Source organism: Patiria miniata, unplaced genomic scaffold (assembly GCF_015706575.1).
Source record: "Patiria miniata isolate m_02_andy unplaced genomic scaffold, ASM1570657v1 HiC_scaffold_7, whole genome shotgun sequence".
NCBI lineage: Eukaryota > Metazoa > Echinodermata > Asteroidea > Valvatida > Asterinidae > Patiria > Patiria miniata.
In genome coordinates this window covers 44,908,178-44,920,827 of record NW_024037074.1, presented here as the reverse complement: position 1 = coordinate 44,920,827, position 12,650 = coordinate 44,908,178, and the positions used below count along the sequence as shown (strand labels likewise).

General features: G+C 42.1%; 1 protein-coding gene across 1 annotated transcript; it reads right to left on the bottom strand.

The window, feature by feature from the left end:
- Positions 1-2,791: 2,791 nt before the first annotated feature.
- On the bottom strand, positions 2,792-11,782 carry LOC119745757 (probable ubiquitin carboxyl-terminal hydrolase MINDY-4). Its single transcript, XM_038222344.1, has 15 exons — positions 11,567-11,782; positions 10,759-10,878; positions 10,262-10,574; positions 9,701-9,984; positions 8,976-9,352; positions 8,634-8,787; positions 7,968-8,084; positions 7,593-7,780; positions 7,063-7,126; positions 6,806-6,942; positions 6,195-6,258; positions 5,601-5,762; positions 5,259-5,439; positions 4,737-4,809; positions 2,792-4,428 (listed from the first exon to the last, which is right to left on the bottom strand). Exons 1-15 carry the CDS (start codon positions 11,630-11,632, stop codon positions 4,380-4,382), a joined length of 2,349 nt encoding a protein of 782 aa, XP_038078272.1. The 5' UTR covers positions 11,633-11,782; the 3' UTR covers positions 2,792-4,379.
- Positions 11,783-12,650: the final 868 nt, after the last annotated feature.

Sequence of the window (12,650 nt, the reverse complement as noted above, 5' to 3'; positions counted from 1 at the left end):
CATCGCAGGTTACTCCCCAGCTAATGCCCGTACCCATTTATACTCCTGGTCGGAGAGGGGCAAGTGGGGATGAAGTGGCTTGCCCATGGGCACAACATATGGCCAGCAGCTGGAATCGAACCCCTGTCCCTATGATCACGAGTCACGAACCCTAACCACTAGGCCATACTCCCCCAACGACTTTTGAAAAAAAAAACAAGATATACAAATCCTCAGTCTATGCACACAGTCAAGATACAAAGGCCGCGTTTCTGCATACGCATACAAAACATTAATATTAATGGTTAAATTTCATATAACTTAGTCACATAAACTCACCTCTACAGTACCTCTGATTGCCGCAAAGTTGTGTCACTGTATCTGACGAGACTGACAAAGGACCTTCTTTTATACCGTCAAGACAGCCTGAGCTCGTCAATACCGATTCTGGGAACACGGAAACGGGCGGAAACGAAAGCGCAACCAACAAAACCCCCGCGCAATGGCAACAGGCTGAACTTGACTCGCACGTGATCAATATGCTTCCGCCTTAGTTCCGTGTAGTGGGATTAGATTTAGATGCAACTTCCACCTCGAATTGCAAGCGAAAGTCACAATGACTCTTTCAAAACTTCTCATCCATTGTTCAATCACCATCGCACGTCCTTGTCTTTTTCCCTCTTTCATTGCGAAGATACTCATAATACTTAAAAGAGAAATACATGTTGTTGTTTTTTAAATCGATTTTGTTTTAATTGGGCGCATTGTTAATTTCCTCCACTCTGTAACGCGGGTGAAAATGACTAATAAATGGCATAAAAATGCGTATTTCGTTACTCTTTAAAATAATTCAATGCACACGTGAAATCATTCAGCATAATTTTTCAGTGTGAATTCCTTTCAAAGGGTTGGCGAGGAAAAAAGAGGGTTTGTCAAGACCGAATTATATTTGGTTTCTTGGAAGGTTTCACAAGTCCAACAGTAAACGGGAAATGTGTCACGTCAAATGAACTCTGCAAAGTACACAGGGGTTCCCAAACAAAATCAGCGATGACTCATTGGGAATGTTGCAATGGGAAAACCAAATATTTTGGTTCACTCCACGTCCAGTACATGTAGTAAAAAGGAAATCATCATCCGCAATACGTGGGCTATATACATCATCACCAGTAGATACTGCGCATGTCTTCTGCAGATTATTTTCCTGCTTTTTGTTTGATATTGTGTGATTGTCTGTGGTCTTGAATACGACTTCACAAAATACAAGTTTATGAACTTTTTCCTACTGGAGTCAAGGCTCCCGACCATTTTTATGTTGCCCTGGTAAATTACACGCGACATTTTGTAAGCCAATCAAGGAAGTACTGAAAGGTAATATACATTCGCAAACATCGAAACACAAAACTAGTTACATGTATTACGACATACCTAACTTAATAAGTGAACGATTATAGTCTCAAGCACCCTGTTAAATCATGGCAAGTACCTGGTGTGCTGTCATTTTCAAGAAAAGTGGATTTTTTAAAATCAAATTTCCACTGATGGACGGCCGACCATCGTTGGTAAAAAACAAAAACAAAATCGATTCGTAATCGTATTTCGAGTCCAAATATCACACTACACCGACACGACGCAACGGACATTAAACGCCTCCACCAGCTGTTGCTAAATGACGTCATTTCCCGGCCCCAGTCAACAACTATCCATGTTATTTGAGACCGGAAACTGAGTCAATCTAGCCGCAAGGTAAAATAGTGCGAAATGGGTTGGGAATACACATCATCATGTCTTCATCAATTCTGGCAAAGCTGGTCCCAGGACGCACAAAATTGTATCCAATCGATTCAGAATGACTATTCACTGGAAGTCTTTTCTCGCATCAGCGATCTACACTGAGGGGGCGCTGTGGTCCAATGGTTACGGTATTCGACTCGTGTGCCGTGGTACATGGGTTCGAATCCTGACTGTGGGAACATGGTGCTTGCGCTCTTGAGCATGGCACTTTACCATTATTGCTTCGTCCTTCGGATGGGACGTAAAGCCGTAGGTCCCGTGTGTTATGTAATGCACGTTAAAGAACCCAGTAACACTCGTCGCTAAGAGAAGGGGTTTGCCCCGGTGTTTCTGGCAGTGGCAGCAATATGCGCCGCAGCACCTAGCAAAAAGGTGCTACATAATGGGTCTCATATGTTCATATACTTCATTTACCCGTCTTTGGTTGCATTCTCCCCCAGCGCTTTGTATCCTCTGGCAAAAGGCACTATATAAATACAGTTATAATTATTATTATTACATAATGGGCCGGTTTTTGCCCATTCATTGGCGTTACAGGGTAATCATACACGATTGCACTGCCCGACTCACACGTGACAGTCAGTTAGTCAGTCAGTACGAGGACTGTTGGCTGGCTGTCTAGCTGCAGCAACCGATCAAAACATGGCGTTTTAAAACTCCATCATGTCTAACTTGCAACAGTTATCGATACTTCGAACTGAAAGATCCTTTAAAAAAATGCCATCAAAAATGCTGTAGTAATAATTATATGTTGAGAAACACATGAATTATGGTATATTGTTAATTGCAAACTGCAAATACACAACAGTGTAAATATGAACTGTTCGTGCGTTAATTCACCAGGTGAATCAACATACGGCATAATAATGATTCAACTAAAACAATATACACATTCTGTACCGTAAAGAGAGAGAACATGGTATCTGGAAAAAACAACACAATTAATTTTCAATTGTACCGTTTTGTTAGTCCAGCCGCTATTGCAGCAAAAAACAAACTGAGGCAGCAAAGTCAATAATTGGTAAATTAATGACACCCGTTTACTTTGCAGCTTTTTATTAAATGGTTAAGTCTTGAAAGTTTAATACCGAACCACACAACATAAAGTGACTTCAAAACATTTGATACAAAAAAGTAGCAAAAAGTAGCACCTGGGTTCGAGAAATGGATCTCTCCCGATCATCCTTGGGTGTCCTATTTGGATAAGAAAGTAAGTTCTTTGTGGCGTAAGCAAAAACTCCACGTGCTAGTTGAGTAAAAATGAGCATGTTTGGTAAAAAAATAAGCAATTTTTGAGGGTCTGACTTCTTTGGAAATCTGTAGAAATTTTGGAAGTGGGGGAATTCAATACAAACATCTTATTGAATGCTGGAGGGACCTTTTGCATTAAAGGAGACCTACAATTCTTAGGTTTATGATGATTTAGTCCAATGTGCATTAACGTCCAATTAATTTGCATCAAAAGGAAACATAACAAACATCCAAATTAAAATCCAATTCCATTGTTTTATTGCAATGCAAATTTTAACGGCAAAAATATTACAGAGGTAAAAATTAAGAACCATTCCACACTTCAAACTAATCATTCAACATTTTATATTTCCAGATGAAGTGCAACCGGCTTTTAAAATTATGTTGTTTGAATACATTTACAGCTCACCTTACGATAACATTCCTCTAACCGTATCAGGATGCACTGTGAATGCATAACCTAAATCACACACTTTGATAGGGCTATGCCTACACGAACATGTCTATTGCACTAGAGTATAATCTATTAAGTACATAACACCAAGTGTCAAACTCATTGTAATTGCAGCTCAATATTATCGCAGTATTCTTGCAGCATGGACGTATTCACCGTCTTCTGAAGCATGAAGGCACTGGATACTAGAGAATTTACTTCAGATATTTCTGTCACTGCTTCTGAAATATCAACTTCTGGTCTACTTGGTATCTTGTTTCTTGTATCACCTCGAACTAATACATGTAATAGTACATATGTGGCCAAAAAAATTCCCCCCCCCCCAAAAAAAAAATTAAACAAATTATTCTCTGCAATTTTTCAGCATGAAAAAATATCTCAAACAATTGGTTCCACTCAAAATGTGCAGGAAAAATAACAATAATGCATATTTATAAAGTGCACGTATCCACCAGTATTGGTGCTCAAGGTGCTACATCATTATTACCCTGCTCATGGGCCAATGAAACATTCCAAAGACAATCTCAGCTCCCTGGGGAGTATACAGCTCCATGCTGCTAGTTCGACGCAAGCAGCTAAAATCAATCACAATAACCATTTCTGCCCTCACAGGTACCCAATTTATACTCCTGGGTGGGGAGAAGCAATGAGTGACATAGCTTCTCTTTCAGGCCTGAACACTGCTTTACTTTCACCAACCTTTGCCACTTTTCCATTATAAGATGGGTTCCGTTCCATTCCAGTTTACTATGGCGTCTGGTCAGGCCTGATCACTGCTTTACTTTCACCAACCTTTGCCAGTTTTCCATTATAAGATGGGTTCCGTTCCATTCCAGTTCACTATGGCGTCTGGTCGGGCCTGATCACTGCTTTACTTTCACCAACCTTTGCCACTTTTCCATTATAAGATGGGTTCCGTTCCATTCCAGTTCACTATGGCATCTGGCCACCTAGATGCAAAAAGGTACTTTGTTAGTGAGGCATTGGTGAAAGGATCTCTTGGTGAGGATGGGCGGGGCTAAAGAAGTGAAGGAGGGACACTTAAGGGGGCAAACTGATCATGAGCTGGAGCAGACATGACAATGTTTGATACATTTTACAGAGCAGGATTATGCGAGGACAAAACGTTCAAATGGAGGAGAACATCAGACAAATGATGCTTTTTGAACCCATATTAAATGCTTTGCCTTTAGTGTTTCGTTTGATGATCTGTTAGTTTAATATAGTTCAAAGCTATATGGTTCAGATATTTTCTTACTTGGTACGGATGCAGTGCTCTAGCGGCGGGACTAAATCATCCTCGTGGTTTTCAGGGCCATTCTGGGTTGTGTCTGAATAGAAGAAAATTCAACATACATATAGTTTATGAAGGTCAGGATGTAAAGATGCTTGCTGACTGATATTTATTTTTAATACAATATATTATATCTTATAAATGTCCTTACTCTCTGCTGACAAGCTGAACTGCGAAGGACGCAACTACAGCATGGTCCAGCCGAAGGCATGTAAAGGCGCCTTAGGCAGCCGATATAGGACCCATGTCTGAACACGAAGCACAGCCAGAGATCGAAAGTGTTGATTTTTGTGGAGGGAGGAAAATCGGAGAGCCCGGAGAACAACCCTCTTGGTACAGGAGAGAATCAACGAACAACTCTACTCACGTATGGTCTGAGCCGGGAATCGAACCCAGGCCACAGTGGTGAGAGGCGAGCACTTAAAGTACTAGCCACCCATGTCAAATTCAAACACACAAGTTGAGAGCATGCATAACAAGTCTTACCAATACTCAATCTGATTTCATCTTGTTGCCTGGACAGACCGTCGTAGTAGTACAAGTCAAAGCGACGCTCTACTTTCCAGTCACTCAGTAGTTCCTTCTTGAGGCAGAATAAGACGCTGAAGTGACTCTCGCTACAGATGACCCAGATGGGATAGCGAGGCGTCTTGAAGTTGCTACCAACCTGAGATACATAAGATAAGTTGGCAAGTTACTTGTCAAAATTGTTAACATGAATATTCCTTTGTCATTGTCCATACCCTATTTCTTGTGACTGAGTTGCGATAGACTTATGATATGACATTCGATGGACTTGTCTGCAACCCTGCTAATTTCTTTACGTACCTTGCAGGACTCGTAATGTTCAAACAGCGACAACAGCCCGACATCGCTGCGACTGTTGACACCCTTGAGGACCATTGTGTCCTCAGCCCCCGAGTCTAGCTCCATGATATCATTGAAGACGTTGGAGACTGCCCGGCCGGTCAGAAGCAGGTTGACCATATCCTGAATGTCACGAAAAGATACAAAATTTATAATGGCTAGAAAGTTGAGCAGTGATCAGAAAGTTGAGCAAAGAAATGACTGGAGCGGTGAACCTGTGACATCCGGAACCGTACAGATGTCTAGCCTGGGGTTATGGTGCGTGTGCCCTTGGGCAAGGAACTTTGTCACTCATTGCTTCTCCCCACCCAGGAGTAAATGGGCACCTGTGAGGGCAGAGATGGTTATTGTGATTGATTTTAGCTGCTTGGTGACGAGATGGCTGCACCGAGCTGTATACTCTCCAGGGAGCTGAGATGGTCTTTAGAATGCTTCATTGGCCCAATGAGCCGGGAAATAACTCAGTGCCGTGATCGACAGAATTGGTGGATACCTGCATTTTAATATAACAGATGCCCATTATTTATTATTATGGTTTATTGGCTGACAATGTACCTGTGTGCAATAGCCATGTGCTCCCATCAACCTGTTGGTAGGCTCGTCCATATCCTCTATCACTCTGTAGAAAAAAAATGATCATAAATATCCCAATTTACTTTGTGTTAGGAATTAGTTGTAATGGACAGCGTTTGTATCCTGTCAGTGTGCCAGTAATGAGGACCTCTTTTCTTTTCTTTTGGCAGTACAAACGGACGACAATCCAAGGTTATTGATGTTCGTTAAAAGTGCTGTAATTAAAAGATTACATTTTTACATTGGTGAGTTTTCGGATTAAAAAGTTGGTAAACTGCTTCAATAAAACATGACATTCGCATGTATACTGTTTGATCTCATAAAATGGCAATGTTATGTCCATGTCCCTCACTAAATAAAAAATATGGCCGACTTCATAATTAGTTTGATGGCTAAAGGCTGGCTCATACTCGACGCAAAAAAAAAGATTTTGTGACATAACGGCACATGTTTGCGCTGCAAATTTGCAAAAGTTGAGCACATTTCAACTTGAGCAGATTTCACTGTGACTGTTTTATGACGACAAATTTGTTTCGTGTTCGCATTCGTGTGAGTGTATGAACCAGCCTTAATTTACGAAATATTTGACTTACTTGTCCACTGTTCTTGACTGTATGGCTGAGTACAGCACCAGTATGCAGCCACTCGAGGTGCTGGATTCAAACACGCCGATGTGTCCCAAGACAAACTCCAACAGTTCCTCTCGCTTCTTGAAATGATTCAAGACCAACTGCAAATGAAACGTCAGTCAATAATCAACTGGAATAATAATCATCTTCTGTAGAATTGCTGTACTTGTTGATCCCTTAACACACCACAGAACTGACAATTCTAAATTGTTGATACTCACCCTCTCTGTCAGGTTATCGGTCTTATATCGTCCGGATGATGTAAACTGAGCTCTGGAGGATGGTCTAAGGCAGAAAAAGAAAAAGAGACTTGTGACTGACTTGTGATGACCTGTGACTGACTTGGGATAACTTGTGATTGGAATGTAACATTGACATGTCATTGACTCGTGGTGATCTGCAATGACTTGTGGTGACTTGTGACTGACTAATGAGTCGTCTTGATAACTTCTGATTGATTTGTTATGCCTTGTGATTGACTTATGATGACTTGTGTTGACTTATGATGACTTGTGACTGACTTGTGATGACCTGTGATAGCTTATGATTGCCTTGGGTTGAGTTGTGGTGACCCGTGATGCCTTGCAATTGGTTTGAGATGATATGTGAAGACTTGCGTTGACTTGTCTTGACTTGAGATGACTTATGGTTGAATTGTGATAACTTTTAGTGACTTGTGATGACTTGTGACAGACTCGATCACACTCTAAAAGGTGGTATTTCATTCAACTGAAAATTGAAACCAGCTTACATAGCTATCACTGCATGTTTCTTCTCCCCTGCCCTCCACACAATGTCACAGATAGCTTGGGCCAGGCACTCACTCCGTGTCTGACTGGAAGGCTGGAGGCTTGATACCGTGGAGATCTTGCCCTCGCCGAAGAGTAGATGACGTAGCATACAGGCCTGGATGGAGGCGAGTACACCGCATGGGCCACCCTAGAGTAAAGGAAAGTATCGAAGAATGAGTCTGGGGCTGTGCATTTTTCGATAATTTAGTATTTGATCATTCTAACTTGGACTGGATCAAACATTCAAAATGCGCTAACTTGCCACGATTCTCAATTCTGAAATGGTGTAATAAAAACTAAACATAAGTTTTGTGGGCTGAATTGGCAGAACTGACCTTGTGTTGCACGATGCCAAACTCCAGCCTATTGATGTCACTGAATCCTAGACTCTGCATTCTCCACTCCTCATTGAACGCACCGGATGCTGAACCAAACAGGACATTCTTCAACTCCTGAAAACAAAAGCAGGGTGGGAAGTTATATTTTGTTCCATCCAACTGCACAGAATAGGAGCATTCCACAATACAGGCGGCAATTTAGAGGTTACCGTAAGAGAGCATTTTTTTCTAGCATGTAATGAGGGAAAGTTACCATCTGCACTCCTAACAGTATTCTTCATGCGTTACTATTCAGCAGTGTATACAGAATTAAAACACACGGCCTAAACTACAGGAAATAACTAGATTTAGATTTAAACATTCTTCAAAAGTAATGACTTCATATTCCTCAGTTACTTCATGCTATCAAAGATGACACTGTTCTATCACATTCCTTGAGCTATCGCAACTTGTCATCACTTTCCTGTACTATAGCTTGTCCTAAAAGAACAATGCATTGATTATCCTTCTAACAAAGGATTCTTGGTAATATTGTGGATTATTGATGAAATTTGCTCATCACCAAAAAAAAAAAAAAAAATTATAAATGCTATCAGCTTGCACTCTTACTGTTTTATTAACAAGAAAATGTCCAAGTTACATGCGTAAACAATGAACTCTTACTATTGCCTGTTCTTGTGTGATTGGCCGTGCGTCAGCAGCCTTGACAGACTTTCTAGTGGCCGGCTTGAGCTGCAGATTGCCAAGGTCATCATCCAGGTCATCTATGTCCCCCAGCTCTACGTCACCTAGGGCCTGCTTAACAGGTGCTGGTCTCCTAACAAACAGTAATTGTCAAGGACAAGCAGGTGGTAATTTATTAATTGCTGTAAATTATGAAATACCTTATTAACTGATTTGTCACTGTACCCCTCAAACATGCCCTGCCTATTAAATCAATCTGCTTCATCTGTGTGTCTGAGAGATGTATTATCAGAGTAATATTAAGAATTGAACAACACCCACCCTTTGTCCTCCAGTTTCCCCTTCGTCGATGCCCCTCTACTCCTTCCTGAATCAGCCTTGTTCCTCCCCGTCGAGGAATCACTCCTGTCTCTCATGAGCTCATCACCAAGCCCCATCTCCGTGTCTGTCACGGGCCGCCTGGTTCGTGACTCCGGCCTCCGTTGCGACGACTCTGAAGAAGCTTTTGTCGCAGAATCTTCCGAGTTAGTCTTGGGTCGAGAGTCAAACGTGAACCCAAGGTCCTTGAGCCTGTCCCGATTCGATGGGGATGATACTTCAGGCTTCGTTTTGTCTTCTAGGCTGGGGTCAAATGAGGAGGTTGTGAGGCCAGTCCTGGTTGGTGTGGACTTATGGGTTGGTTTCTTTCTGCTGTGACTCTGTGTTACAAAAAAAGGTCAGATATTACTTACAATTCTGATCCACAAGAGAGTATTCGAGAATATTTGAGAAGATTCTCAAACAGATCGACTCTTAATTAACCTTAAAATGGAAAGATATCTTCAGAATTATAACCAATTAATAAGACCCCTAGGGAGTATGCACGTTGTTGCTGCCATTTCGAAACAAACCACGTAATATAAATCACGGCTACCATCTTTACCCTAACAGGTACACACATAGCTCAACAGCAGGCTGGACTCGAACCCACAACCTGCAGAATTACCAACAGATGATGAGTTCAATGTTATAGACCACTCCAAAAAATATGAAAAGATTTCACTTACATCAAGACTGCTTGTGATAGGACCGCCTAATCCACGACTCCGAGAGGCACTACCTGGTCGCGTGCCACTCCTCTTAGGTAAGATGTCTTCCTTCGAGTCAATCCCGCTGCTGCCACCGTTTCTTTGAGTGTACGGTTTGCCAACCAGCCTCTCCTCAGCTGGTTCCAGGTAGTTCTCAGGCTCCTTGACGTTGGGTCGTTCCCTGATCGTGATGACGGGAGTCGCTCCCCGATTCAGTCCGTAGGTGCCTCCTACATCTTCCTGTGGTAGACCCGCCCCATATTCTGAGGATAGAACAAAAACGTGCATCATTTCAGTGACAAATCACATGTGACCGGATCTCACAAAATGAGCCCAAAATTTGTTTTTTCTTTTTCTTTCTTTATCATACAGCCAAGAAAGTGCTAGATTGCATTCCATTGTTCTACAACAGACAGACATTTGTGCTTGCATGTCGCACATGGCTGTGACTGATCAAACATCATGGAAGGGACCTTAAAGAATATGTCTATTAACACCAGATTCTTTTTTCAAGAACAGTTTGATTGAAGGACCACCTACCCAAGTCAGTTGTTTCATACACAGGTGGCTTGTTGGAAGTCTTAGCTGAAGTATTTCTTTTACTCCCCCTGTGTTTGTGACCACTGCTGCTACTGTTATTATTCAGTCCATGTTGAGTTCTGTCAGTGGAGCCGTCGGCATCTTTACCACTAGAGGGTGCACTGTCCCTTGCCTTGGACGAGGAGACATTGGAGGATGAATTCTGTTGTCCGTGGAGGGGAACAGTCTCAGGTTTGGCACAGGAGAACAACGCCTTTTCCAAGAAGTATTTGGTGATGATTTCGATCATGGATCGCAATGGCTCTTCCTGCTCCTGTACAGAAAAACAAAATCTCCACATTAATATACCAAAGATATGTGTTTGATTTGTCAAAGGGTCTATGGAACACATTTACATCAATACTTGTATTATTCTCAGAAGGAAATCCTAAAGACTAGCGCGATATGTTCATATTTTGCTTTCTTCTAATTTAAATTACAACTCATGCGAATCATACTTTATTTTTCTTGAGGAGTTTCTCGATGTGGACTTCTCGGGCCAGTTGGACTCTGTTGCTGATGCTACTTTCAGTTCTCGGTAACTCTTGGTCCATGGATTGAAGGCTAGATTTTAGCCCCTGGAAAAAGGAAAGATGTAGTCTAGTTTAACAACAAAAATGAAATGGAAAATAAAAGCAAAACAAAACCAAAACGGACATATTGCTGTTATAAATATGTCACATTCACCATAGCGATTGGCAGTGGATATTTGACCGTGAACCGGTGCCTGATTATTTTCGCTCTGTTAGCTTTACCGACACGGCAATGAACATGCACAGTGACTGATTTTTGGGACTTCAATCAAGATTGTTTTCAATGGGAATTGGTAGGATCCGCCACGGTACGTGTACAATCTGATGTGGCAAGTGTTTTTACACAACTCTGGACATGCTGGAGCGTGGCAGCTTTTATTGACGCCACATTTACCGGGTCTATTTTTTCCGTCTATTAAACGACAATAATATGTAGCAGGCCTAGCATGCCTAGGGGCCCTACTAAAATAATTGCAAAATTCATGAACATTTTTCAAGTTTAAATTTTTCTTTAATTAACTTGTTGATGTCAATGTTATTCCCTTTAGCCTACAATGTTGGTTACATTTACTGTGCATTGATACAAATACATTAGTACAAACTACTCCAGAACTATGAGGCTCCACGTAGTGGAGCCTGACAACCCGAGAGGTCTTGTCCGGAAACTGGACAGACAGACATTTCATTTCCGCAACACAAACGCTGATCAGCCTGATGGTTTGGTTTTTTTTACCTTTCTACTCAAGTATTCCCTTACGAGAGATGCTGCCACATTCTCGATGTGCTCCCTGTCCAGCATCTTGATGGCTATTCACATAATTTGCTGGGAATGAAATGGTTTTAGAGTTGGGAACGTCGTCACGCGTAGAAACAGGATTTGTTTACTGAACGTGCGGCGCCATCTTGAAAGTCAGGAATCGATACCAGCAGGCCGGATCGCGGAAGCGCCGTTCAAAAGAGAACCAAAAGAATCGATTATTAATATTAATTAAAATTTTAAAAAACAAAAAATTAACTTTTTTAATTGCAGGTTCCATGTATATAATCTTGCACTGAACAAACTAACTGATTGACTTCGGTACATTTTTGAAAATTCACAAAAATCATACATTGCGGCGTATAAAACTGCGGGTTCCAACTCACTACACAGGGGCGCCCGCGACAATTGCGGTAGGGTCATTTTCTCATTTTTGCTTCCGTTTCGGACAGTGGCGTAGCCACGGGGGGGGGGGGGGGGGGGGGGGTGGGGGGCGACGGCTAAAATGAAACCCATGAAACCTTGTCGCCCCCAGTCGCCCCCACTGAGATTTTGAGTTTCTAAAAAAATTATCATTGATCTACATGACGCCCCCCCCCCATGAAATGTTCAAGCCCCCCCCCCCCCGCGGCCCCCCCCCCCCCGAAACCAATTATCTTTGTTTTTATGTGACATTGCAATTAAGGCAGGCAATGAGTACACCACCATCTTTTCCTCAAAAAAAATTGGTTAAAGTGGTCAGAAATTGCCTCAGATCGCACCACAGAGCATCTAGAATCCAAAAATTGTTCGGGGCCCTTCAGCGGGCCCCGAACCCCACGCCGTAATTTTTTGGACCCACTTTTTGGGGGGACCAAAATTTTTTTTTGGAGGCCTAAGTGTCTGGAAAAAATAACCGGTCAACATTTCAGCACGCTTCCCTGAAAAAATATTCTGGATTCACCGTGCTAGCCCCCCCCCCCAAAAAAAAAAATATTGGCTCTAGAACCGCGCCTGGGTTCACATCTCCAATCCCCCTCCGATACGCCACTGAAATAAAGGGCCAAGCTCAAAGACAAAC